Source organism: Scyliorhinus torazame, chromosome 22, assembly GCF_047496885.1.
Source record: "Scyliorhinus torazame isolate Kashiwa2021f chromosome 22, sScyTor2.1, whole genome shotgun sequence".
Classification (NCBI taxonomy): domain Eukaryota; kingdom Metazoa; phylum Chordata; class Chondrichthyes; order Carcharhiniformes; family Scyliorhinidae; genus Scyliorhinus; species Scyliorhinus torazame.
In genome coordinates, this window is record NC_092728.1 from 90,822,482 (window position 1) to 90,849,649 (window position 27,168).

Here is a 27,168-nt window from a genome sequence, read left to right on the forward strand (position 1 = left end):
TGAGAAAAGATTAGCAGATAACATTAAAAGGAACCCCAAAATATTTTATAAACATATGAAAGTAAAAGAATATTTAAAGGAATGGGGTGCCAGGTTAGAGACAAAGCCTGGAAATAGTTGTATGGTAGTACAGAACTTGAGTACAGTGAACTCCTGCTGTTGGTAGGGGGTTCTGTTCCCGCAAGATCTTGCGAAGGGTGAAATTGCGAACATAGTTTATAATGGAACAAAGTTCCTAACATGCCACATAGAATGCGTGGAATAAAAATTAAAGTTTAGCTTTATTTTAATTATCTTTTGTTATTATCAACAACATCAACAAATTAACAAATAACCATCTGAAGTGCCTTCAGCTCTCACAAGCCCTGATCACATGTATGGCAGGGCTAAAAGGTGGATTCATGGAGCAATCCTAGTTTATCTGCCTGCTTCCGGTTGGATATATCCAAACAAACTTGTATTTCCTTTGGCTTTTTTTTGCCCATGTATGAGCACTGGCACTGAGTGACATTTATGGTTTCTTTGAGCCAGGTTTCCCAAAATTTTCAAGCCATGGGTTCAGTGGAAGGGGAGAACAAAGGTCTGGGAAATCAACAACTCATTTCAGACAGGTCTTCTGGATTCAGATTTAGATTTATTGTCACCTGTACCGAGGTACAGTGAAAAATATTGTTCTGCGTACAGGTTCCATACATGAAAAACATAGGACATAAGATAAATACACAATGTAAATACATAGACGTCGGTTAAGCATACGGAGTATAGTGCTCCAACAGTAGAGAAGATGCGTGTGGAGATCAGTTCAGTCCATAAGAGGGTCATTCAGGAGTCTGGTAACAGTGGGGAAGAAGCTGTTTTTGAATCTGTTAGTCCGTGTTCGCAGATTTTTGAATCTTCTCCCGATGGAAGAGGTTGTAAGAGAGAATGATTGGGAGGGATCTTTGATTATGCTGCCCGCTTTCCCAAGACAGCGGAAGGTGTAGACAGAGTCAATGGATGGGAGGCGTAAGACTGGGCTGTGTGGCTGAATGTACAGTGGATCCTCACTTCTGTGGCACAGGTCAACCTCGCTTTCGGTCACTGCTCGCTTCTGAGCCACCCCCGCGATCTCCAGGACTCTTAATAATAATCGCTTATTGTCACAAGGAGGCTTCAATGAAGTTATTGTAAAAAGCCCCTAGTCGCCACATTCTGGCGCCTGTTGGGGGAGGCCGGTACGGGAATTGAAGCCGCGCTGCTGGCCTTGTTCTGCACTACAAGCCAGCTGTTTAGCCCACTGGGCTCTTTCCTCATAAGGGGTGAGGACTCGCAACCTAGGGGATCGAGGCAGGGCTGCCTTATGTCTCTCTTCTTGTTTGCATTGGTGATGGAGCCCTTGGCCATCGCTTTGAGGGCTTCGCGTAAATGGAGAGAGATAATGAGGGGAGTGGTGGAGCATAGCGTGTCCCTGTATGTTGATGAACTTTTACTTTATGTGACAAACCTGGTCCCCATCGTGGGTGATATAATGGAACTACTGAGGTGCTTTGGCTCCTTTTCAGGATACAAGCTAAACCTGGAGAAGAGTGAATATTTCCCTGGGGAGGGGAAACAATCGAGAGGTGCTACCATTTTGCATGGCTGGTTCCAGATTTAAATATCTCAGGGTTCAGGTGGCTTGGGATCAGCCCGACTTCGTAACCTTAATTATACTAGTTTGGTAGGTAGAGTCAAGACCGATCTGCAAAGGTGGGATAATCTTCCCCGTGTCCTTGGCAGGGTGCAGTCATTCAAGATGAACATTTTGACATGATTTTTGTTTCTGTTCCAGTGTCTGACGGTTTTCCTTCCTAAATCTTTTTGGGGAGGGTCGAGAAATTGATTACATCCTTTATATGGGCGAGCAAGACCTCGAAGATTAGTAGGGCAGTCCTTCAAAGGGACATACAGTCGGAGGCCTGGTGTTGCCGAACCTGATATTTTATTACTGGGCAGCTAATGCAGAGAAGGTGTTGGGTTGACGTGGTGATCCTGGGGTCACGTGGGTGCAGTTAGAATCGAGGTCATGTAGGGGGTCTGGCCTACGGGCATTAGTGACAGCCTCGCTCCCGTTCTCAACGACAAGGTATTCGTCAAATCCAGTGGTTGTTTCTACTTTGAAGATATAGAGACAATTGTGCCAACATTTTAAATTGGAATCAAGCTGGGTTCCATTTGTGCTAACCATTTGTTCAAGTCTGCGAGATTAGATGGCCCATTCAGGGGGTGGGAAGAGAAGGGGCTGGAGAGAGTCGGTGATTTGTTCCTGGAGGGGCAATTTGTCAGTCTAGAGGAATTGACGGAAAGGTTTGGGCTCTTGGATTCAGATTTATTTAGTTATCTTCAAGTGTGCAACTTTGTGAAACGGATTTTTCCGACGTTCCCCATGGCGCCGCTAACCTCTCTAATGGAAAGGGTTCTTTCACTCGCAAGGTTGGAGGAAGGGAGCACTTCCGGTATCTGTGGATGGATCCTGTACCAGCCTCCCCGAACAGGTGCCAGAATGTGGCGACTAGGGGCTTTTCACAGTAACTTCATTGAAGCCTACTTGTGACAATAAGTGATTTTCATTTCATTTTGTCATAAGACTTGGTTTCAGTGGAGGGGGTTAAGCTAGATGGGAAGGGGAGTTGGGGCCCATATTGGATGACAGGGTGAACTCCACCTTCTCATGCACGAGGCTTGGTTTGATTCAGCTTAAAGTAGTTTTTAGGCTAAACCTGACCAAGTCCAGAATGAGTCGCTTATTTGCAGGGAAGACAGGTGTGAGGGCTGCTCAAGTGGTCTGGCTAACCACACACACACACACACACATGTTCTGGTCCTGTCCAAGCTTGTGGGTTTCTGGGTCTCCTTTGGCACCATGTCGGCGATTCTGAAGATTGAACTGGAGCCCTGTCCTTTTAGTGGCCCTATTTGGGGTGTCAGACTCGCCGGAGCTGCAGACCGGCGGGGGGCCGATGTTCTGCCCTTCACCTCGTTAATTTTCCGGAACGAGTACTGTTGGGATGGAGTTTGGCGTCCCCACCCAGTGTCTCGGTGTAGCTAGGAGACCTGATGGAGTTCCTATACCTCGAGAAAGTAAAGTACACCGTGAGGGGTTCTAGTGGAGATGGCAGCCGTTTATTGTTTACTTCAAGGAATTGGTTACCGTTGGTTATTAAGGGGGGGGGAAGATGGGACGGGAGGGGTTCTGGTATGTTAGAGTTTTTTAAATGTATATAAATGTGTTTATTCTTTTTTTGTTATTTTGTATTGTGTAAAATTTAAAAAATGAATAAAAATAAGAATTTAAGTAACATTATATTGTCATAAGAAAGGCTCTCATAGAATCCGTACAGTGCAGAAGGCCATAAGGCCCATCGAGTCTGCACCAACCCTCCGGAAGGGCATCCTATCTAGGCCCACGCCCTGACCATATCCCCATAACTCTGTAACACACCCTAAGGTTTGGATACGAAGGGGCAATTTAGCATGGCCAATCCACCTGACCTGCACATCTTTGGACTGTGGGTAGAAACCGGAGCACCCGGAGGAAACCCACGCAGACACTATGCTTGTAAATATTGTTCACAAGATTGATCTCATAAACAGCAATGGCATGAAGAACTAATCTATTTTCTGGTGATAGTGCTTAAGGGAACAATGTTGAACAGGAACGCTCCCTGCTTTTGTTGAAGTAGTGTTGTGGGTCTTTTACTCTCCTCTTAAACATGTCCTGTGTTTTAAAATCTCATTTGAAGGACTGAATATCTGACATTGCAGCACCTCATCAGCACAATGATTGTGGAGGGCTCCTCCTGGACCATAACGATTTGTTTTTCAGGGAGCACATGATACTGATAATACAATATTATGAATATCTTTTTCTTAAAATGCATCCTTTTTTAAGAAAAATGTCTTTGCTAATGTCTTCTCACTTAATTTTCTGTGAATATATCCTGATCATTAAGTTTTGTATTATCCTACAGTGACAACGGAACAGGTTGACACAGTTATATGTTTTATATGTCACATTTTACCTGTGTAGTGTTAAGTATTAATTGTGTTACCTAGAATCAACACATGGACTGCTTTGTAGAACTTTCTAATCAATTTATAGGGACAACCTCTGCACCAACAAACATTTCATCACCCATCACAAACTCAGAAAAGCGCTGGTTGAATTCAGATGAAGTTGCAAACATGGGGAATCCACGTGGTGCATTCATACTTTGTACAGGTCTCTGCAAAGCTGGGTCCTGTTCACCTGGAACGTAGATCTTCAGAATGGACTGCTGTCGATCATTTAGGTTTAGTAAAGCAAGTTTCACCTGACAAAAAAAAGACACAATCTGAATTAAAACTTGTTGGACTGCATTGAAGTTAATCTCATATTGTAAATACATGCCAGAAAATGCAAAGTCACAAGTACTATGCCACTGTTTGGCATCTCAGGTAAATGTAGATGTTTCGCTTGGCTGTGAAATTAACTATTGCAATATGGTCTTCTGCTGCAAAAGATAATTTGCTCCTCAAGTGGTCATATTGGATTATTTCATGCCCCCCTTTCCAAGGCACTCTGTTCTTCCCCTAATAACCACTATCATCATCCCTTACTCAAAAATCGAATCCATCCTTTCAATATTATTTGCATCACCAATATTATTTGCCACCACCTCAGCCCTTGTAGCTTGGTGTGACTCTGGAACTTCCTTTCAAAACCTCTCCATCCCTATCCATCTTTAAAATAACCTCAAAACCAATCTCTTCAAATCAGGTTTTCATTGCCCATCTTAATTCCTTCCTTTTTAACTTGGTAAATACAAAATAAATGTAAATGTTGTTGTTTCCTCTTTCTCTGTAATGGAGTCTAGTGCAGTCAGCTGTACATTCTACAGGACAGTGTTTCTAAATGTGGGGCTTGGGGCTTGATATTGTACAAGGAGTTGCCATGACTCCGAATGGCAGGAGGAACCATTCAGCACCCATTGCCACATGATACTGCATTAATGCATGTTATATCTGCAGTGTGCATGCAACTCTACAGGAGAAAATGCCGCAGTTTCCTGTCTCACAGGATGAAAAGAACCCCTTTGCAGACATAAGCAAAGAACCTAACGCCAGTATCAGGCAGGAACACTGGACACTTATTTCTCTGCCTTTGACATTATGGTGGGTAATGTGCCATGGAACTGTCCATGGGACAGCAACTGTCCATGGGACAGCAATGGCACCGTCCACGATATTGAATGCTTAGATACCTGGGGTGGGATTTTCCCCTACCCAGCAGGGCGGGGGGTTCCGGTGTAATGGAGTGGTGGGAACCACTCCGGCGTCGGGCCTACCCAAAGGTGGGGAAGTCTCCGCACCTTTCGGGGCCAAGCCCTCACCTTGAGGGGCTAGGCCCACCCCGGAGCAGTTTCCGCTCCACTGGCTGGCAGGAAAGGCCTTTGGCGCCACGCCAGCCAGCGCCGAAAGGTCTTCACCGGGCGACCCGGGTCGGCGCATGCGCGGGAGCAGCAGCGGCTGCTGACGTCATCCCCGCGCATGCGCAGGGGAGGGGGCCTCTTCTGCCTCTGCCATAGTGAAGACCATGGCAGAGGCGGAAGAAAAAGAGTGCCCCCACGGCACAGGCACGCCCATGGATCGGTGGGCCCCAATTGCGGGCCATGCCACCTTGGGGGCACCCCCTGGGGCCAGCTCGCCCCGCGCCCCCCTCAGGATCCCGGAGCCTGCCCGCGCCGCCTTGTTCCGCCATTCAAAAGGTGGTATAATCCACGCTGGCGGGACAGGCATTCCAGCAGCGGGACTTCGGCCCATCACGGGCCGGAGAATTGGCGGGGGTGGGCCTGCCGATCGGCGCATTGCAATTCCCGCCCCCACCGAATCTCTGGTGGTGAGACTTCGGGACACGGCGGGGGCGGGATTGTTGCTAACTTTGCCTTAGTTCAGTTGCTCTGTTTTATTACCTTTGCTCTTGAGTCACCAGGTATCTTTATGATACCGCCACGTGGTTCAAGTCCGAGTAATGATCAATAATCCAATACACCGATTAGTAAGGTTTAAATCAAAGCACATTTATTACACAGTAATCGCTACTCATGCATAAATTCTATGTCTAAGCTACTTCTACAACTAACAGGCCTATACTTAACTTGGAACTGGCCCACTAGGTCAGGGAAACAAATGGCCTTTCGTTTGGGTTCTGAGCCTGCGGGATTCTAAGTTGGTACAGATTGATAGCTAGGAGCGCCTATCTCGTAGCGAGCGTTGAAGTAAGACTTACAGTTTTCGACCAGCTGCTGAAGAGTGAAGAGTTGGCGAAGCGGTGGTGAAGAGCTGAAGAGCTGAGGAAGAGCGCAACTTGAACTTGGGGCTCAATTCTTATAGTCCCCAGGGGCTTCCTGCCATTCGAGGTGGACCCTGTACCTGGTCCCAAGTGATTGGACTTTGTCCCAATCACTTGGTTCGATTTTCTCCAATGCTGGAGCGGTTCCCTGATCGATGGGCGGTCTTGAGGTGGTCGTTCACCTCCTTTTGTGTAGGCTTCTGCTGGTGCCGAAGAGTCTGGTTTTGCTTTGTGTGTCTAAATGTTGCTTATTGTTCCCGGGGATTGCTCATTAGTATGCAGATGGCTGGTGTTTTGTTATGCTGATGTTTGCTGGTATCGATCTTGTCTGGCCTTTCCAGAGGTAAATACACAGCCAACCTGCAGCTGCTCATTTTTGTCCTGTTGGCTGACTTTCCCATCAGCCTTTGCCGTTCGCCATTTTGAATCGGGAGTTGGCCATTTTAAGTGGCTACATACCCTCCTTGTGATCCTAACGCGAAGCGTGAAGGATCACATAACTACTATGTTGCTTTCCATTCCCTGACCTGGGGGGGGGCACTTCCTTCATGGCCTCTGCACTGACCATAGCTATGCAAAAAACTTTTAACTAACAATTCTAAGGGCGCTATGTCAAACAGGGACATGCATTACAAAACAATAAACTGGGAACCTCTAACTATTCTTAATACACTACACTCACTTAAACATTTCATTATCCTAACGTCTTCAACCATACAACAAAATCATAGCAGTTTATACACATTTTTCCTGGCTTGGCAGCCAAGCTCAGGATCGTACAATTTGCTCATGAACAGTTCTTTACATTTCTTTATTTACAATAAAACGCAAGTAAATGCTCTTTATTATAGATCGCGGGGGTCGGGGGTCTGGTCATATCTGAAAATAGGGGATCTGATCCTATATACCGGGGTTCGAGCGCGGTAGGCTCTCCTTCTCCATTTCCGTAGACGCATAGTCTGCACTATGCAGCAGAGTATTGCTAATACCAGTAAGGTTTCTATTACATAGGACAGGGAGTACCAGGTTATAAACCTGGCACACCATGATGATGTGGTGTCTCTGGTGACTGGGCTCTGGATACTGCGGGGAAGTGAAACATTAACGGCTGGGGGGCTTGAAGTCATGGGGTTCACGTTCACGCGCAACCAAATGTCCATAAAGATGATGCTGATCCATGTGAAGGAAGTCGGCTCTTCTCTTTCCTTTTCTTCCTTCTCTTCTCTGGTCCTGGAGCTTCTGGAGTTCTGTGGAAACAAGCATAGTGTCTGTACCTATCTTTGTTTAATATCTCGTACGATAGTGTGTCTTTCCTGTAGTGCCAATTACTCCCTTTATAATTGGTTACTATGTGTGACTCCCTCACTTTTTTTCAAAAATCGAATTTTAGGACAAGACACACTTCCAAATAATGAACCAGTGCGAGCCGTCTCACAGACTGTGCAATTTACCATACAAATGTTTCAGGATATAAATAGCACGTGGTTGGCAACCTAAAGGTTACCTAAAACAAAACAGAACTTTTTGAACGAAAAGTGCCAAAATGAGGTGCGTATGGGCCGCGACGGGTAAGAGTTGGATGGAGTCCCCGGGTAGGACGGCTACCAATGCTGTGTCTCTCCTACCCGAGCGTAGTTGACCAGAGGGGGGGTTCCCAGGCAGGATGGGTCCCAAGCCATTTCTCCACTGCCTGAGCAACCGACAAGAACGGGCAAGAAATGTAGTCATCGTGGTGGGGCTCCCGTAGTGGTTCTGCCTTCGAACCAGAAGGGCAGTTACGAACGGGCGTCTGGTACCTTAACCAGTCTCTGCAGTCAAGTCCTCAGAGGTTTCTGCTGAAAAGGCGTGCGGACAAGTTCTCAGAGGTTCCGGCCGAATAAGCGTGGGGCAGTGAAAAAGAAATTTACCTGTCGGACATACAACATTTAACACACTTACAAACAACATAAAACATTCTGCAGGTTCCATCAGAAAGGACACCACTTCTCCCAAGCGGTTCCTTTAAAACATCATCTGGACACCTCAGTTCTCGGTTGCGAACAGGGTCGCAAAGGGGTTCTCAGTTTGGGAGTCAGACCCAAGGTCGTCATCTTCTCCCAGGTGCCAAACTCTTGAGTGCATCAGGGCTGAAAGGGCTGCATGGTGTGAGGTGGGGTTGCTCTCGTTGTTGCAGACGAGTCGGAACGAGTTATCTCGGTGCCAATAGTTGGTGTCTAGTTGTGTGGAGACAGAATCGGGGTCATCAGTGTAGTTCGGTGGTCGGTGGTGGGGTTTATTTAGGAAAGTGATCATGAAGGGATCACTTGGATTGTAGTCAGAACCGCTGGGTGTGGGGCCTGTTGCATGGGAATAGTAGGGAGGCATGCTGTGGCTATCGTCCGAGTCACAGTCGCTGTCTCTGCTGCTGCAGTCGGTGGGCGTTCCGGGGCGGAGTGTATATTTAGGGGGTGGAGTCAAGGTCAAGTCCGTGGCTGGGCTGGACGTGTTGGGGGATGGTAGGGTTACGTTGGCGGTTAGCGGGGTGTGGTGTGCTGCGTCGAGCATGATCTGGTGTGCGTGGTTCGACTGTGTTCCATAAACCTTCAGCTGGTTTATATGGAACCACGCAGTCTTACCGTTGGGGTACTTTATTTTATACACAGAAGGGCTTACTTTGTCTGCAATGGAATACGGACCTGAGTATTTTGGTGACAGGAATGTGCTGGGGTTATATACAGAGAGCATAACTTGCTGTCCTATACTGTACTCAGTCGCATGCACTGTCTTGTCGAAACAAGCCTTGCTCTGTTTCTTTCTGGTGCCCAATTTTACTGCGGCTGCTAGCTGGGCCGTTTTAACATTTTCAACTAGTTGCTGTACTGCTTTCTCGTGTGTGAGGGCCGTCACTTCGGGGTTGGTCAAGTCTTAAACCTAATAAATATTCTGTGCCTTTCATGGGGCGTCCGGTCATGAGAGTGTGTGGGGTGTAACCTGTGGAAGTAGAAATTGTAATATGCAAAAACATCAGCGCAAAGGGGAGGACTGAGTCCCAAGTGGTGTTGTTCTGCTGGACCATTTTTCTGAGGGTGGATTTTAGGGCCCGATTCATGCGCTCCACGATACCACTCGACTGTGGGTGGTATGCTATGTGGAATTTTTGGGTGATGCCAAATATTGTGAGGACGTTCTGCATGACACGTCCCGTAAAATGGGAGCCTTGGTCGGATTCAATGTTGCGGGGGAGTCCCCATCTTGTAAAGATGTGGTGGGTCAAAATCTTGGCTGTGGTTTTTGCAGTGTTTGTGCGGGCTGGGAATGCTTCCACCCATTTCGTAAATGTGTCAATTACCACAAGTACATATTTATAGCCATTCCTGCAAGGGGGCAATGCTCCTATAAAATCAATCTAGAGGTTAGTCCAGGGGCCATTAACGGGTCGGATGTGGCTGAGTTGAGCCTTTTTGGCATATCTGTCCGGATTATTCTGGGTGCAGATAAGACAATTCTCGATGTAATGGTTTACATCTTCCTTTAAATTCGGCCACCAACAAAGCTGCTTGAGATGGGCTGTAGTGAGATCGATTCCCTGATGTCCATGACCGTCATGGAACAAACAAATCAGTTGATTCCAGTCCTGTTCAGGAACCACATAAAGGGTGTCTTTTAACACCACACCGTCATGTGTGGTCAGTGCATTTTTGAACCTCTCATAGGGAGCTGGATATTTTCCTTTTACAATCTCCTTGAGATTGCTGTCCTGCTTCTGGGCCTCTACTAGATCCTCGATCTTTGTCTGTGAGACCTGAACTGCACTCACTGGTGCACTTTCGGGAGGTGTCCAAAAGTATCCATGCCTGGAACCTGCTTTAGCCAGTGCGTCGGCTTTCACATTTCCACGGGGTGAGGAACGATGGTGACTACAGACTTTGATTATACCAAAAGTCCTGTTCTGGGCTCTCTCTAAAATATGACGGAGCAATGGGGCTGAGGGGAGGGGTTTTCCGTCTGCGGAAACAAATCCTCTTGCTTCCCACAGGGGCAGAAATTCCGTGAGACTGTTGCAGACATAGAGGCTGTCCGAGTATATGTCTGCTGGGCTGGGAAAGGAATCTGGGTGGTCCACTATATATGCGATGGTCGCGAGCTCTGCTGCCTGCGCGCCTAAGTGGCCTGGAAGTTTTAACGATATTTCCTCAAGGGCGCGTCCCTGCGCGTCCTCGACATAGATACCGCAACCTGTTATGCGCTTCCCATCCAAGACTGTGGAAGATCCATCCACATAGATCTTTATGGGCTCACACGTGTCTGTGTGCTGGGGGCTCTGGGTTGAACGACCTATCTGTCTGGGGGGTGTCTTAGCGATAAAGGGGCCTGTGTCGTGGTGTGGAGAGATAATTTCGCATTCATGGGGGGTTCCGGGGTACTGTAAGTTGTCGGCTAAATAGGTGTGCGTCTTTGTCCGTTTAACAGTGATGTCCCATCCCTGCAAAAGAAGGGTCCATCTCGCTGCTCTAATCTGGCTTACTGTACCGTCCTTGAGTCCTCCGTCCAGTAAAAGTTGGGTGGGGGTGTGTTCGGTGAGAATTGTGATGGGGTTCAGTCCGGTAATATATGAAAAATACTGCACTGCCCAAAATACTGCGAGCAGGTGCCTCTCATAGGCTGAAAATCCCTGCTCCACAGCATCTAAAATTCTGGAGGCGTAAGCTACGGGCCTTAACTGGTGGTGGCGTTCCTGGAGGAGCACGGCTGAAAGGGCGCGGTCTGTGGTCGCTACCTCTATGGCGTAAGGGGAAAGCGGGTCTGGTACTTGTTCTGCGGGGGCTGCTATGAGTGACTATTTTAAAGAGTCCACAGCATCCGTATGCTGCGGAAGCCATTTCCAGGGGGCTCCTTTCTTTAGGAGATCTGAGAGGGGTGCTGCCTTACTAGCGAAACCGTCAATGTGGTTTCGGCAGTAGCCAACCAGTCCTAAAAACGACCGGAGGCCTGAAACGTTCTGGGGAAGGGGCAATTTAGCAATCGAGTCAATCCTTTTATGCTCGATCTCACGTTTACCATGTGTGATAATTGTTCCCAAATATATCACCTTTTCTTCCAAAATCTGGGCCTTTTTGGGGTTGACTTTACAACCGATTGAGTGTAAGAGTTCCAGGAGTTCGGACAGAAGCTCAATGTGCTCTTCCTTGGTGTCTGTCTGCAGTTGCAGGTCGTCTACATACTGTACCAGACATTCGGGGCGAGGAAATTTGGCTAAACCATTTGCCAGCTGTCGGTGGAAAATGGAGGGGGAGTTGTGGAAGGCTTGTGGCAGGCATGTCCACGTGTACTGCTGTGCTTTAAAGGTGAAGGTAAATTTGTATTGGCACGCCTTTGCCAATGGAATGGACCAGAATCCGTTACTGACGCCCAAAACCGTAAAGAATCGGGAATTGAGTCCCTGCTTGAGTATGGTCTCAGGACTTGTTGCTAATGTGTAGGCTGCTGCGGGGGTGATTTTGTTGAGTTCCCGGTAATAGATGGTCAGTTGCCATGATCCATCGGGCTTTCTCACTGGCCAAATCGGGGCATTATTAGTAGAGGCTACTGATCTAAGTACGCCCTGCTCTAATAAGCTTTCTATTACCTTGGAGATTTCTCCCTCTGCCTCTTGGGGAAATCCATACTGTTTTGGGGGTTGAAGTGTTGGGTGCTCTGAGGTACAGACGAACCAACACGGTTGCGATTGGTACAACGCAGTTTTATTCCATTTAACTATTTATACATCAGACTTGGTACTCAGCACGTTGTGACGGTGTGAGTGTCTTGCTATGAGGTCCTGGCCCTGTGCTGTCTCCAGATGGACTGCCCAGGAAGTGTTGTGTTTCTTGTCTTATACTGTGTCTGCTCTTGTCTGTGATTGGCTGTCGTATTATGTGTGCTAATTGGTCCGTTGGTCTGTCTATCATTATGTATGTGTTATGATGTATGTTTGAATATCATGACAGGGGTCTAGGGTCAGGTCCTGTTATCTGTACGGAGCCAGTCAGCCGTCCACAGTCGTGCTTGTGGGTTTTTTTGCAGAACTGCCCTAACCTGCTTGTCTGTACTAAGCGTGGTCGGGTTGAACCAAAATTCGCCTACTGCGCTAATTTTGTTCGCGTACTCTCCTATGTTAAGCGTTGCAGGGGCTCTTGTGGATTTTGCCATCTTCCAGACACACTGGTTGACTGGATCAAATGAAAGATTGTGGGAATTCATGAAATCGATTCCCAGAATGTGTTCTGCTGTGTGGGGCAGGTCAACTAAAACCATGGGGTGCTTGGTGGTGATGGTTCCGATTTGAATGGGTACAGGGGCTGTGATGTGTCCCTGCTGTGAGTGGCCTGTAAAGCTGCTGAGGGTGATAGTGGCTGTAGTTGACCACGTGTCTTTTTGAAACATGGTGGAGGAATTTATTGTGGTGCGGGACCCTCCTGTGTCCCAAAGAAATTCGATGGGCTGTCCCCGAATTTTTGCTGCAACTACCGGTCGTCCGGACCTATCCCAAAGGGTGTAGCAGACCCAACGGGGGGAGCCCCTACACCGTCAGTCCGTTCCGGTCAAGTCCGTCTGATCTGAACAGGCGCTAACGCTATGAATGGGCTCTGTCTTCTTCTTAATCAGAGTGCCCGTCTGCTGGGCTCTCTGTGGCTTTTTAGGGGCATTGCACTCTCTTGCGAAGTGTCCCAACTGTCCGCAGTTGTAACACTCCTGTGACTTGGGTGGGGGGCTGTTCTTTCCCTCATTCACCCATGCGGGGTTCTGGTGTGTTTTTACTGCCTGCATATCCGCTGCGGCCTGCTTTTCCTCGCTATTCTTAACAGCGGGTTTACTTTGTACAGATTGCTCCCAGGCGCGGGACAATCTTTTCACTACCCGCTTCTCGTTATGGGCCTTCTCTGAGGGATCATAACTCGTGCAAGCTTTCTGTCCTGTTTCTGTGGCATGTTGTCTGGGGACAAATCTAAGTCTCCAAAGACTGCTGCAAAGTGAATCAACAGGCGTCCAGCAAACGATGTGGGGTGCTCGGATTTCTTTTGCCTACATTTGTTGAGGCCATCTACGGGATCACCCCGGTTATACCCGATCGCATCCAGGATCGCGGTATGCATTTCTGCAAGTGTGCCTCCTCCTACATTCTGTGGGTCGGGAAGGGCTGCTGCTACTGAAGGGTCTAAACTTAAAATGGTGAGCTTTACATGCTCTCGCTCATCCAGGCCGTACATGGTCGCCTGATGCTTAACTGTGGCAAAGAAATGGTGGGGGTCTGAGGGGGGGAGGAACGGTGTGATCTTATCGCACGCGTCCCGTAATTGGGTCACTGTTAAGGGGGTGGAGTATAGAAATTCTGCATCGTCCGATGTGGCTGTGCGGTGGGTGTGGCTGGGTTCATTGGAGCTTGAACTATCTGCTGTGTGGGGGGTTGGGGCGCTTTTCTCTTTTGTGGCTTTCCCTGCGCACATGCAGCGAAATTCTCCCCCAACGGCGGGATGTCCGCCGACTGGCGCCAAAGACGGCGCCAATCAGACGGGCATCGCGCCGGCCCAAAGGTGCGGAATGCTCCGCATCTTTGGCGGCCTAGCCCCAACATTGAGGGGCTAGGCCGACGCCGGAGGGATTTCCGCCCCGCCAGCTGGTGGAAATGGCGTTTGTTGCCTCGCCAGCTGGCGCGGAAATGCGGCGCATGCGCGGGAGCGTCAGCGGCCGCTGTCAGTTTCCCGGCGCATGCGCGGGAGCGTCAGCGGCCGCTGTCAGTTTCCCGCGCATGCGCAGTGGGGAGAGTCTCTTCCGCCTCCGCCATGGTGGAGGCCGTGGCGGAGGCGGAAGGGAGAGTGCCCCCACGGCACAGGCCCGCCCGCGGATCGGTGGGCCCCGATCGCGGGCCAGGCCACCGTGGGGGCACCCCCCGGGGTCAGATCGCCCCGCGCCCCCCCAGGACCCCGGAGCCCGCCCACGCCGCCTGGTCCCGCCGGTAAATACCAGCTTTGATTTACGCCGGCGGGACAGGCAATTTCTGGGCGGGACTTCGGCCCATCTGGGCCGGAGAATTGAACGGGGGGTCCCGCCAACCGGCGCGGCCTGATTCCCGCCCCCGCCCAATCTCCGGTACCGGAGACTTCGGCGGGGGCAGGATTCACGGCAGCCAACGGCCATTCTCCGACCCGGCGGGGGGTCGGAGAATGACGCCCATGTTCCCTGAACATATCTCTGCGCTGTTTCGTAAAATTCTTCCCAATCAGGGCCGTCTTCCTGATCTAATTTTTCTCCAAAAGTTTCCTGGAAACCTTTCTGAACAGAAAGCAGCGATTGCAGCTCTGCAATCTGCTTCCGGCACTTTGCGTGATCTAACATGCTTTGTCTTTGTTCTGTGGTGGCAGCATGGAGTGCTCTTAATGCTGCCTTGAGGTCCCTACACTGTTTCTGTAATGCCTCTACCTGTTTTTCCGTTTCTTCTCGTATCAGGACTGCACGTTGCGTGTCCTGAAAGGCCTTTTCGTGTTGAGACTGGAAGCTGCTTAAGTGCGCCAGACAAGACTGGTGAGCCCTTTTGGCATCATCCACCTCTCCATCTTTTGCCGCCAACTTCCTTCTCAATTCCAAATTCTCCTTTTCTACCTCGCTTACATCGACCTTACTCATTCGATGTATGCCCTCAACTTCTTTCCGGAGCGTTCTAACGACCTCCTCTGTGCCTCGCAATTGTGCCAAGCAGGACACGATTGCCATCGGCTTGCGAGCTTTCCCTAAGCTCTTTTTGTGGCTCTCGCTCAGGGTCACCCACCAAGTATGTCCTATACTCCCGGGGCCTGATTCCTCGTTGTCACAGAATTCATTCCAAAGGGGCCATCCTTTCCCTTTGAGATATTTCCTGATTTCTTCCTCCCAAATGGGACATTGTCCCACTCTACTGCTGCTGGTCGATGCAACTGCAATTTCCTCTGGGTTCATTAGGCGCTGCATTGCCTGCATTGCCATCTTTCCTATCCGAATGCTGCTCTTCAAATTTTGGAACAGGGGTTTTAATCCGAATGCTGCTCTTCAAATTTGGGACAGGGGTATTAAGACGGTGCTGTAAATACGGGTACGGCTTTCGCTACTTTCCGATATACAAACTTCCGACAGTTTTGTCGCAACAAAAAATCTATCAGTTTTACCTTATCGCCCTATTAGTTACGCATGCATACACACACTTCCAAATTATGAGCATTGATCAGAACTGCTTGAACACTTGTGGTTTTCTGTTTCCAATTGGATCTCTAATTCAAATTCTGGGTTCTCCCGGAGTGGTTTTCCACTTCTAGATCGGGTCCCGTTAGAATGTCGCCAAATAATGTCGCTAACTTTGCCTTAGTTCAATTGCTCTGTTTTATTACCTTTGCTCTTGAGTCGCCAGGTATCTGTATGATACCGCCATGTAGTTCAAGCCCGAGTAATTATCAATAATCCAATACACCGATTAGTAAGATTTAAATCAAAGCACATTTATTATACACAGTAATTGCTACGCATGCATAAATTCTACGTCTAAGCTACTTCTACAACTAACAGGCCTGTACTTAACTTGGAACTGGCCCACCAGGTCAGGGAAACAAATGGCCTTTCGTTCGGGTTCTGAGCCTGCGGGATTCTAAGTTGGTACAGATTGATAGTTAGGAGTGCCTATCTCGTAGCGAGCGTTGAAGTAAGACTTACAGTTTTCGCCCAGCTGCTGAAGAGTGAAGAGCTGGCGAAGCGGTGGTGAAGAGCTGAAGAGCTGAGGAAGAGCGCAACTTGAACTTGGGGCTCAATTCTTATAGTCCCCAGGGGCTTCCTGCCTTTCGGGGCGGACCCTGTACCTGGTCCCAAGTGATTGGACTTTGTCCCAATCGCTTGGTTCGATTTTCTCCAACGCTGGAGCGGTTCCCTGATCGATGGGCGGTCTTGAGGTGGTCATTCACCTCCTTTTGTGTAGGCTCCTGCTGGCGCCAAGAGTCTGGTTTTGCTTTGTGTGTCTAAATGTTGCTTATTGTTCCCAGGGATTGCTCATTAGTATGCAGATGGCTGGTGTTTTGTTGTGCTGATGGTTGCTGGTATCGATCTTGTCTGGCCTTTCCAGAGGTAAATACACAGCCAACCTGCAGCTACTCGCTTTTTACAGGATTCACGCCAGCCCCTGGCGATTCTCTGACCCGGCGGGGTGTCGGAGAATCCCGCCCCTGTTTTGCATCCAAAAAGTAGATGGGGAACCTTAAATTTGTAAGCCATAACATTTTTGCAAATAATGCCATTCTATTACTTAAAAAATGGACAGTGAAATTCCTCCTGCGAATAAATCAAGCAAAGGTAAGAACAAGAAAAAAGCAAAAAAAAGCTTGGTGTGGTTCCATACGTTTCCTTACGTTTTGTTTAAAAGGCCACTGAGTCAAAGCATCGTACTGCCCCTTGAGCAAAATGTAATAAAGTGAAATGTGTGTTCCTTGAGCTTCTTCATAGCCATCCAGATATATGCGAAGGCACATCTTATACCCATATTTGCAAAAGTAAAATTCTGCAAAAGCAATGGAAACTACTGTAAATAAATATAGATCTATAGGCACATAGGAAATAGGAGCTGGAGTAGGCCATTCAGCCCTTCAAACATATTCTGCTATTCAATGAGATCATAGCTAATGAGTTATCTCAACTCTACCTTTTCACAATAACCCAAGATGGCACCTTTGGACTTCCTGGTTCCATCTGTTCTGACCATCTTTTATTTCTTATATATTTATAAAATTCCTTGTACTTACCCTTTATGTTAACCAGTCTTCTTTCATACTGCCTCTTACTTTTCCTAACCTTCTATTTCAGATTTCTTGATATTTGCTCTCTAATGACATTGGTGCATTTAAGGCAAGGCTAAATAGTACTGACAGAGAATGAAATCAAAGCATTTTCTTATTGGATTAGTATTAGATCTGAGGTAAGCAGCCACGCATCAGCAGTAGGTTAGATCACAAAAAGGTTGATTATGACTTACAGTCAAATCACCACTACTCCCTGGAGGGTCTTAGATCAAGGTATTTATACTATTGGGGAAGGGGAAGGCCCGCCCCTTTACCGGGAAGTTAATTTCCCCAGAAGGCACGGGAAACCTGATGGTTCCTATCCTGTGACCTCCACTGGGGTTATCATAAACCGCCCCGCCCCCCTCCTCCCCCCGCTCCAAGTCCAGAGACGTGTCCATGTCTATCGAAACCTGCCCTGGTCTGCCCAGCGATGGACGTGGGCAGAGGGTATGGGAGGAATCGCACGGTCCTCCTTGAAGAGCCCCAGAAGGAGCTGTGATCCGTCAGGACGGTGACGTGGTGCCCGTGGATGTACTGGTGCAATTGTCTTTACACCGAATACCACAGCCAGTCCTTCTTTCTCCACTTGTGCTCATGCATACCATTTCTCTGCATTGGCCAATGTCTTAGATGCAAACGCAATAGGTTGTTCGGAACCATCTTCCATTACATAGGCTAGCACAGACTCGACGCCTTAACGGGATGGGTCGCAGGTCAGTAAGAGTGGCCTAGAGGGGTCAGAATTAGTGAGTAGTCTTGAAGAGGAAAGCAGCTGTTTCACTCTGGAAAATTCTGCTTGTTGCTCAGCGCCCCAAGCCCAGAGTTGTCCATTCTTTAGTAGTACATGGAGGGGAGCCAATGCTGTGGCTAATCCCAGGAGAAACTTTCCATAATTGACCAGCCCCAGTAAAGCCCAAAGTTCTGTTGGTCCCCCGGGCACGGGGCTCGGTGGATGGGGTGCAGACTGTGGCAGTCCATGCAGTACCTTAAGTACACCACCTCGGCTGCATTGAAATCGCACTTCTCTTGGCAGAGGCAGACGCCAGCGCCTCAAAGCATTGTAGCACTTCTTCAGATTGCGGAGGTGCCCCTGATCAGATGAACCGGTTATCCAAGTAGACCGCCACGCGTGGTATCCCCTGCAACATGTTCTCCATGATCCTTTGAAATATTGTGCACACCAAGGAGACCCAGAATGGTAGCCGGGTATACTCATAGAGTCCCTTGTGTTGATGGTGATGAATATTCTTGCCAGGACCAGCTGGAGATACGCATGGCTCACATCTAGCTTGGTGACTGTCAGTCCACTGCTGAGCTTGCTATATAGATCCTCGATCCTGGGGACTGGATAACGGTCTAAGCATGATACCAAGTTTGCTGTCATTTTATAATCCCTGCAGCGACGCACTGATCTGTCAGATTTCATTACCAGTACGACCGACACCGCCCAGTCGGAAAATTGTACAGGTCTTAAGATTCCCCAGGTTCCCCATGCGGTCCATCTACCTTTGGACGCAAGGCGTAAGGAAGAGGGCGGGAATGGAAATAGTGCGGCTGGGCTATGGGGTCCACGCTTATTCAGGCTTCGGCCCCCACTGATGGTCACCAAACCTTCCTGGAATATGGTCGGAAATCTGGTCAATATGCCTTTGGGGTCATGTGGGTGGATTGGCAAACCCTTCCCTAAGCGGAGGTGCCGGAGCCAGTCATGCCCCAACAGGCTCGGGCCGCTCCCATGTTCAACGACCAGTTGTAAATTTTGTGACTTGCCGCCGTAATCAACGGGTACGGTGGTCGTGTCTGCAATTGCAGGAGGCACCCCTGTGTAGGTCGCTATCCTTGCATTGGTAGTCTGGAGAGTCAGCGGATGGATTCTGGATCATATGCGGTTGAAGGTGTGTCGACTAATGACAGACAGAGGAGGCCCCATGTCGAGTTCCATGCGGGTCGGGGTGGCCGTTCACCTGGAGCAAGGTTTGGATGGGTGCAATTCTTGGTGCTGCCACACAATGTAGTTGTTGGTACTGGTCGTCATCGTTCTCCATGTAGTGGATCCAGCCACAGGTGGGGCGGTCACACCCAGCGGTGCAGTGGATGGGTGGCCTTCTGTGCCCCGGATCCTTGTGTCCCGCTGCTACTGCTGCAGGCCAGTAATTATACTCCCATCTCACCACTTTCCTGTCGGTGCCCCAATTCTGGGGAACGGGTTCTTAGGACCTAGCGGGCTGTGTGCGAGCCTGTTTTGGCACCCTAAGCTGAGCACCGCCATCCCCTGGAGTTCTTGGACTCCCTGTTCACCGCTTTTCCTAGATACCGCAATTTCCACAGCTCTTTGGTGGTCAAAATGTACTTCGGCTAGTAGTTTTCTTTGCCTGGCCGCATCGCAGATCCCGGAAAACATGCAACAAACAGAACAACAAACCTTGGGCGGGATTCTCCCATTGGGCAATTAAGTGCTGATGCCGGCGTAAAAACGGGAGTGTTTTACTCCGGCGTCGGTGCCCGTTCCGAGACCCGATTCTCCAGGCCACAGTGGGGTAGCACGGCGCTAGAGTGGCCCACGCCACTCCAGCTGCCGATCCCTGCGTGAACCCGGTGCCGTGGGGTCCGCGCATGCGCGGTTGGCCCGGCACCAACTCGCGCATGCACAGTGGCCTTCTTCCCTGCGCCGGCCCCGACGCCAAATGGCGCAGGGCTACAGGAGCCGGCACGGAGGAAAGGAGGCCCCCCGACAGAGAGGCCGGCCCACCGATTGGTAGTTCCCGATCGCGGGTCAGGCCACTACGGAGGCCCACCCCTGGGTCGGGCCCCCATCCCCCCCCACAGGCCGCCCCCGGACCCTTCAAGGTCCCACCGGCTCGGAGGAAGTTAGAATCGCGGCGGCGGCTCCCGGCTTTTTGTTGACGGCCGCTTGGCCCATCCGGGCCGGTGAATTGTCGTGCCGCCCCGTGCCAGCCCGGAGAGTCGGCGCATACCCCGACCAGCGCCGCGCCGACCACGCTGGCCCCAGTGGCGGCGATTCTCCGCTCTGCCAAATTGAAACTAGCTTATTATGGTGAAGCACTATCTGTAGAATTAAACCTGTTGAGCTAGAAAAGTAAATACTGAATGTAGCTGCTCTGAAAATTTAATTTCATCAGTATTGCTGGAAAAAGATATTTTCACCAAAGCTTTTCATCTTGCACTCATCAGGTTCATTGCAAGAATGCAATGCCATGTCAATCAACATATTTACATTGTATGAGTAGAGGGCACTGATTGGTTGGCAAGTGAACTCTAGATTTGTAGAGACGTTGCCATGGGGAATAGTGACTTACAGTTAACTGCTAGGCATTGTTTGAAATTTAAACCAGGCAGCTTGACTCTAATCTGTGAATGAACCAGCGAACAGCCGAAATAACCGGAGAAGCAGCTTCTGAAGAAATGCAGCCAGAATGTCTGCATTGTTCTGACAAGATTTAGGTCTATATCTTACAACAGTCTAAAAGTAAAGTATCCAGACATCTCTGTACAGCAGGTATTCCTGAATGCGAATTGTATTTGAAAGTGGATTTAAGCCAAGGTAGTTTTGTTGTTTGAGTGGGAATAAAGATAGCAGTTAAGGGTTATTGTGCCATTCTATTGATTAGCATTGTTTAAGCTATTTTTCTGGTATGATGTTAAAGATATTTTAATATTCTGTTCGGAATAAAGTTTGTTTTAATATTCCATATCCCCATTTTGTGTGAAATCACTCCTGGAGCGAGGTATCCATTCCTCACAGTCTTACACAATTAAAATAAAATATTGGGGTTTCTGTCCAGTATCCGAGCCACTGCTGGAGTCTGGTCCAGGATCGTAATAGCATAAGCATTCTGCTCTCGGGGGAGAATATCAGTTCTGATTGTTGTCCAGTGACCCCTGCTGGTACACAGAGAGGAACCATAGATATTTATAACACAGGAGGTAATTTGATCACTGAGTTAGTGGCATCACAATTCAATATAAACTCACTGTCTGCTCTCTCTTTTCATAGTCCTTTACCACTGTTTCAAATATCTGTTGAAACATTGATTGAGGACAGGAAAAGGCTCAGCTATGATACTGTTCCATGGTTAAATAGCTGTTCAGGTTCACTTGGCTACTTTAGTAAGGTACCAACGGGTGACCAGGGAAAAAGGAGAGAAGAGAAAGTTACTAAAAATAGACGTAGCAAAGTAAAATTATTAGAACTAACTAGGATTGTCACACATAAGCAGAGAAATTCAGTTGGTTGTCATACCACTGGAATCCAAGTAAGGTGTTGTTCCATCGATAGCTTCTTTCAACCTTTTTTTAATGTGTGGAATTTTCCAGATATATACGCCAGTTTGTGTCATTGTTTCCAGAGCCATCATTTGTGCTGTAGTCTCTTCTATAACCTTCTCTGTTTGAAACAATTTAGACTCACAATTCGTCAGCTTTAGGGAGCCATAATATCAAAGAAATCATTGTTAGAGAAAATGTTTATTGAATCAGAGCAGTTAATTATTAAGATATCACTTAAGCACTATCAAATAGAAATTGTTTCCATTTTCTCAGTAGTACGAGTCAGACGGTAAGAGAGGTAATTGGTCCATAATAACAATAATAATAATCTTTATTCGTGTCACAAGTAGGTTTACATTAACACTGCAATGAAGTGACTGTGAAAATCCACTAGTCGCCACATTCAGGTACACTGAGGGAGAATTCAGAATGTCCAATTCCCCGAACAAGCATGTCTTTTGGGACTTGAGGGAGGAAACCGGAGCATCCGGAGGAAACCCACCCAGACATGGGGGGAATGTGCAGACCCCGCACAGACAGTGACCCAAGCCAGGAATCGAACCCGGGTCCATGGCGCTGTGAAGCAACAGTGCTAACCACTGTGCTACCATGCCACTCAATGATGCCGGTATCACCTCTTTGCGAAAGCTATCCAAAACAAATCCCACTGCTCGACCCTTGCTTTATCACCCTGTATATTATAGAACCATAATGATGAGCTCTTTGGGAAAGCTTTAGAGGTCTTTAGCCAGTGTGCCCCTGAAGTTTTGGTTGCTGCGTGAGGCTTGAAAACTGGTCGGAAGAAATACAGAAAACATAATGGGCGGGATGCTCCGACCCCCCACCGGGTCGGAGAATCGTCGGGGGTCGGCGTGAATCCCGCCCCCGCCGTCCTCCAAATTCTCCGGCTCCCCAAAAATGGCCCTGGCGTGAGTCGCGCTGCCCGCCTCGGAGAATGGCAGGGACCGGTGCGACTCAATGGGCCCCGGAGCCGCCCAAATTCCCACACGTTTTTTGCCAGTCCCGCCAGCGCAAATTGGAGTATGTCCTTACCGGCAAGACCTAGCGGCGCGGGCGGCCTCCGGGGTTCTTGGGGGACCGTGAGGGGATCTGGCCCAGGGAGGTGCCCCTATGGTAGCGTGGCCCGCGATCGGGGCCCACCGATCCGCGGGCGGGCCTGTGCCGTGGGGCCACTCTATTGTTCCGCACCGGTGGCTGTACCAGTCCTCCATTGCCGGTTCGGAAATGAAGCTCTCTGTGCATGCGCGGGGATGACGCCAGCACATGTTGGCGCTCCCGCGCATGCCCAACTTGCGCCGGCCAGCGGAGGCCCTTCGGCGCCGGTTGGCGTGGCGCCAAGCCCCTTTCCCGCCAGCCGGCAGGGCGCAAACCACTCCGGGGTGGGCCTAGCCCCTGAAGGTGTGGAGGATTCCGCACCTTTGGGGCGGCCCGACGCCAGAGTGCTTCACGCCACTCCTTCCCTACGGAGTTGCCCGCCCCGCCGATAATGGAAGAATCCCACCCATTTTCTTGGCTTAACCATTTAGAAAAGGAATGGGAATCTAGTGGAATTCTCCCAAAAAATGACTAAGGGCTGGATTCTCCATTTTGGAGACTATCAGATGCCTTTGGAGTAGAATCGCAGGAACTGCACGCTCCTGCCAGGAGAAAATCAGCTCAGGCAAATGGGCCAGCAAACAGCCCATGAGCAGCCCATGTGATTCCCGGCCTCACTGGTATCTTACTGGGATCGGGATTCTCATTCAGAGCCTGACAAGTTGCAGCAGCTTTTAAGTGCTCCACTCACCACTGACTGTCATTCCAGTCTAGTATATATCTGCTCCATGGTTGCTGGAATGGGAGATCGACCGAATGCTGGATGCCTTGGGGGAGGTGGGGTGGAGACTCAAGCCCACCGTTCTGAACAAGTCAGTGCTGCAAGCTTCACCAGGTGACTGGCACGCAATGCCAAAGGAAGATGAACAACCTCCTTAGAGCAGCTCAGGTGAGTAACCACCTCTATGCCGCAGGCATCACGCCCATCCCTCACCTCTCACTTTTGTCCCCAATCCCCTCGAGGCCAACAACAGCCCATCTGCCTACAACCCACTCTCCACAAAACCCCAACCTCTTTGGCCTGGAGCGTTGCACACACAAGCTACCAGCTACTAACGCCCCCTAAAACCCACATCACAGCATCTCACTATGTTCTTTCTGAGTTCCCAAGGATAAAGTAGGCCATAATCGCCTGGAGAGCCAGAGACGGGAGGAGGCATCCCAGGTATTTGGGTCCACACCTCCTATGAGGAAAGGTCCCTACAACTCACAGGGGCAGGCCGAGGAGAGGGCAGTGGCTGACATTGCAGCCACTGTGCCAAACAAGTGAGAGTCCAATGCAACACAGATGACTCTATAACCAGTGAGTCACCCCTCTCCCACAGACCAGTCTTTCCTAAGATCTCACCCCATGTTTTTTGTCTTGCAGGATCACCTTCGGATGTCCCCAGGTCATCCAGGGTCGCTGCCCCCCCCATCCAGACCCTCAGAACACCCCGGAGCACAACTCAGAGGAAGACACTGACGTCTCATCACTGCTTTCACCTGCACCATTAGCGATCAAGCTCCTGGGGCACCCTCTTGTGAGCACCACACATCTGCTGCATCACATCAGGAGGAGGCAGGCACACGCGAGGTCGGAGAGGTGCCCAATCCCAGGAAACAGCTGTCGCCCAGACAGATGTACTGCTTGTGGAAAAGATTATCTCATCACTGTTGCAAATGTAGTAGCAGAGACAGAATCTACAGGAGCGGGTGTCAGCAACTTTTCAGTGCCTGCAAGTACAGCAAGTACCCTAACCCTAACCCTAACCCTAGCCCAGCCTCCTTCAGGCACAGGATATATTGCTGACAACACGTGACACCCAGGCCAACACTGAAAGGATGGCGTCTGCGGTGGAAGGCCTGGGGCAAGACGTCAGGGTCATGTTTCAGGATGTCTAAGACTTGGGCACACCATGGCTGAGGTGCAGGAACGTAGAGCCCAATCACAGGCGGATATGTCCCGGGTGCAGATGCACATTGCTGCGGCGCACCAGAGCTTGACCTATTCACAAAGGGTCATTGTTGTGCCAAGTGATGGTGACACCTCTGGAGCTCATTCTAGCCTCCCCTCCATCCCATGGAGTGGCCCAGGGCCACCGAGCAACCCGAGGTAGGAGGAAATAATGGAGCTCATGGGAGATGTTGGAATTCCTCATCCCTTCTGAATGCTCCCCCACCTGACACTGGCGCATCTCAGGGAAGCGGGCAGAGTGGATTGAGACGTTGTCACCTGTGATAACTGAAAGTCAGCCCTGGCCCATCCAGCTCCAGGTCCTATAGAGGATGGCCACCAAGGGACTCACAGGGCAGAGGGCGAGACAAGCAGCAGGCCACTTCCACTTCTAATGTGCTGTCACCTAGGAGAAGTGGTAGGCCCCGAAAAATAGTTGACACTTAAGTTAACATGGGTATAATATAGAGTTGATAGTTGATGGTAAGGGGGAAAGGCACACATATTGTAAATACTCATCATTAAACACTTTTTCACCACCAGCCTGGTCTGCCTCTAACCTCTGTCTCACGGGTGTGAAGAATGGTCTGGGACTGGATTCTGCGGAGGCAGGGTGGGCTGATATGGGATGCGGGGGACGCCCATGGCACATGAATGTCCCACATGGTTACACCCTCACCGAGAAGTGGCAGGATATGTGGGCAGTAGTGTGAGCCCGCCTTGTATGACAGCAACCCTAGTGAGTGAGCCCTAACCATATACCATCCACCCCAAGCCCCCGCAAACATATTTTGACCCATGAGAAGCACACATGAAGAGATGATCTGGCCGGACAGAGGTATGTTATCTTAAAGACAGGAGTCAGACTTTGTTAGACAATGAGGGACAGCAGAGCTCATCTCACAGCGAGTCGTCATCCTCCTCCTCTGTCCTGTGGACAAGACCAGCTGAGACTGCCAACCCAGGGCCAACACCTTGTGGTGATGCTGGTATGACCCTTGGAGGGGGAGGGGGGAGAGAGACAGAGAATGTCAGCAAGTTGAGGATTCCCTTGACCATCGAATGCCACCATGGCCATGCCCACTTTCAGGCCCCATCCCTTGCAGTCTCCTTGGCATCCTGGCACTGCCAAGGTGATAGAGGACCTGCCAAGACATTGCCGTGCCATGTCCCCAAATACCTGGGGGCTCCAATGGCCTCCGAGCCCCCGGTATAATTATCACATCTAGTCTCAGTTGATGGAGACCAGATGTGATCCCCGCCGACCTCACACAGCCCCCATGAGACCGGGGGTGGGGAATCCGGGAGCCGGGAGACTCCAGCTTGAAGTGGTCTGAGAATATTTAAATACTCATTTAAATATGCTCATTTGGTTCACGCCCAGTGAGAGCGTGAACCTGATCGCATCAGGCACCGCGGGCTGGGAGCATTGCGCTCCATTCAATGCCTGGCACGAACCACGTTTAGGTGCTCTCCTGCTATTCTCCCAGAATAGTGGGATGTGCGCCGGCCTGAATGAGGACAGAGAAGCACCCGCAATGTCTTTTGGCAGACTAATCCATTATGGTACCTTTTTCCCTCGAGAGGAAAGATAATATAGATCCAGGTGTATGTGGGCAGGAGGAGACAAAAACTAGATGGAAAACTATTATGAGACATGGAATATTCCAAAACTGGATTGGCAGAAATTTGAAGAACCGAAGGCACCTGCACTGTCATATTTTGATTGGAAAAAGTGTATCAATATCAAAATAGCCACACTCGAATATAATAACCAGTTAAAATGGTACAGAGCAAATACCAAAGGAATGATGTGTAATCAAAGCCAACAGTTGTTCATTTAAGCTGTCAAATATGGTTTCTTCACAAAAGCAATCCCATTAAAACAAGTAATTAAATAAGTCAACTAACCTTGCCTTCTACATCAATAAACTGCAGGTTATTGAGCTCTATTTGTCTATTCAAAGTAGTAGAAATCTTTGAGCACTTGTTAATCTCCCTTGGCAATGCTGTCAGCCTGTCATCCAAAGCACTCAATCTAGCCTCAACCATTGTGACGCACTGTTTTGTTTCTTCCAATAGCTTGCCAAATTCTTGAAGTTCTTTGCAGACTTCATTTATTTGGTGGTCCTTCTGAAAGGATGTGATCCTCAACTCCATCTTGTTAGCTTCTGCCTCCATTTGTTTTAAAGTTGTTGATATATCTGGTGGCAGATTGGCAGAAATTGCTTTCTGATTCAGCTTCATGACTTCATCCATTAAAAGATTAAGGTGCTGTCTGATACCTCCAGCCTCGTGTTCCTGAATCTTCGATTTCCCTCCCTAGAATAGAAAAAAGTGTTGGCTTTATGTTTACAGGCATGGTAGAGAATGGTTCATGTCTTTCGGGAAAGCTTCTTGGATCTAGTAGGACAAGAAGATCATGGAATTTGGCATATATAGGGAGCACTTGCTTTTTTTGACTACTGGAGTGAGAGTCCTGCATTGTGTAGCACAGCTCAGGGGCTCCTGAGGTTAGATTGACTAAGGAGGTGTTACAGAATGGATGAAATAAATTGTAATGTCTGGCAACATTAGGAAATGGATCCGGGCATATGCGAAAGGTGAGAGCAGGGGAAGGATTGAGGGGGTCTGTGCCTTCTGTTGCAACTTGGAACAGCCTTGGTGTCATC

At 49.3% G+C, this 27,168-nt stretch overlaps 1 protein-coding gene across 1 annotated transcript in view; it reads right to left on the minus strand.

Annotated features, from left to right (window-relative positions):
* Positions 1 to 614: 614 nt before the first annotated feature.
* LOC140399201 (TNF receptor-associated factor 1-like) overlaps positions 615 to 27,168 on the minus strand; it is a 73,685-nt gene continuing 47,131 nt past the window's right edge. Inside the window, exons 4-7 of the mRNA XM_072488557.1 lie at positions 26,408 to 26,818; positions 21,419 to 21,596; positions 16,729 to 16,877; positions 615 to 4,331 (exon numbers count right to left, since the gene is read on the minus strand). Coding sequence (XP_072344658.1) covers positions 4,110 to 4,331; positions 16,729 to 16,877; positions 21,419 to 21,596; positions 26,408 to 26,818 — 960 coding nt within the window. The 3' untranslated portion in view covers positions 615 to 4,109. The remainder of the gene's footprint in view (positions 4,332 to 16,728; positions 16,878 to 21,418; positions 21,597 to 26,407; positions 26,819 to 27,168) is intronic.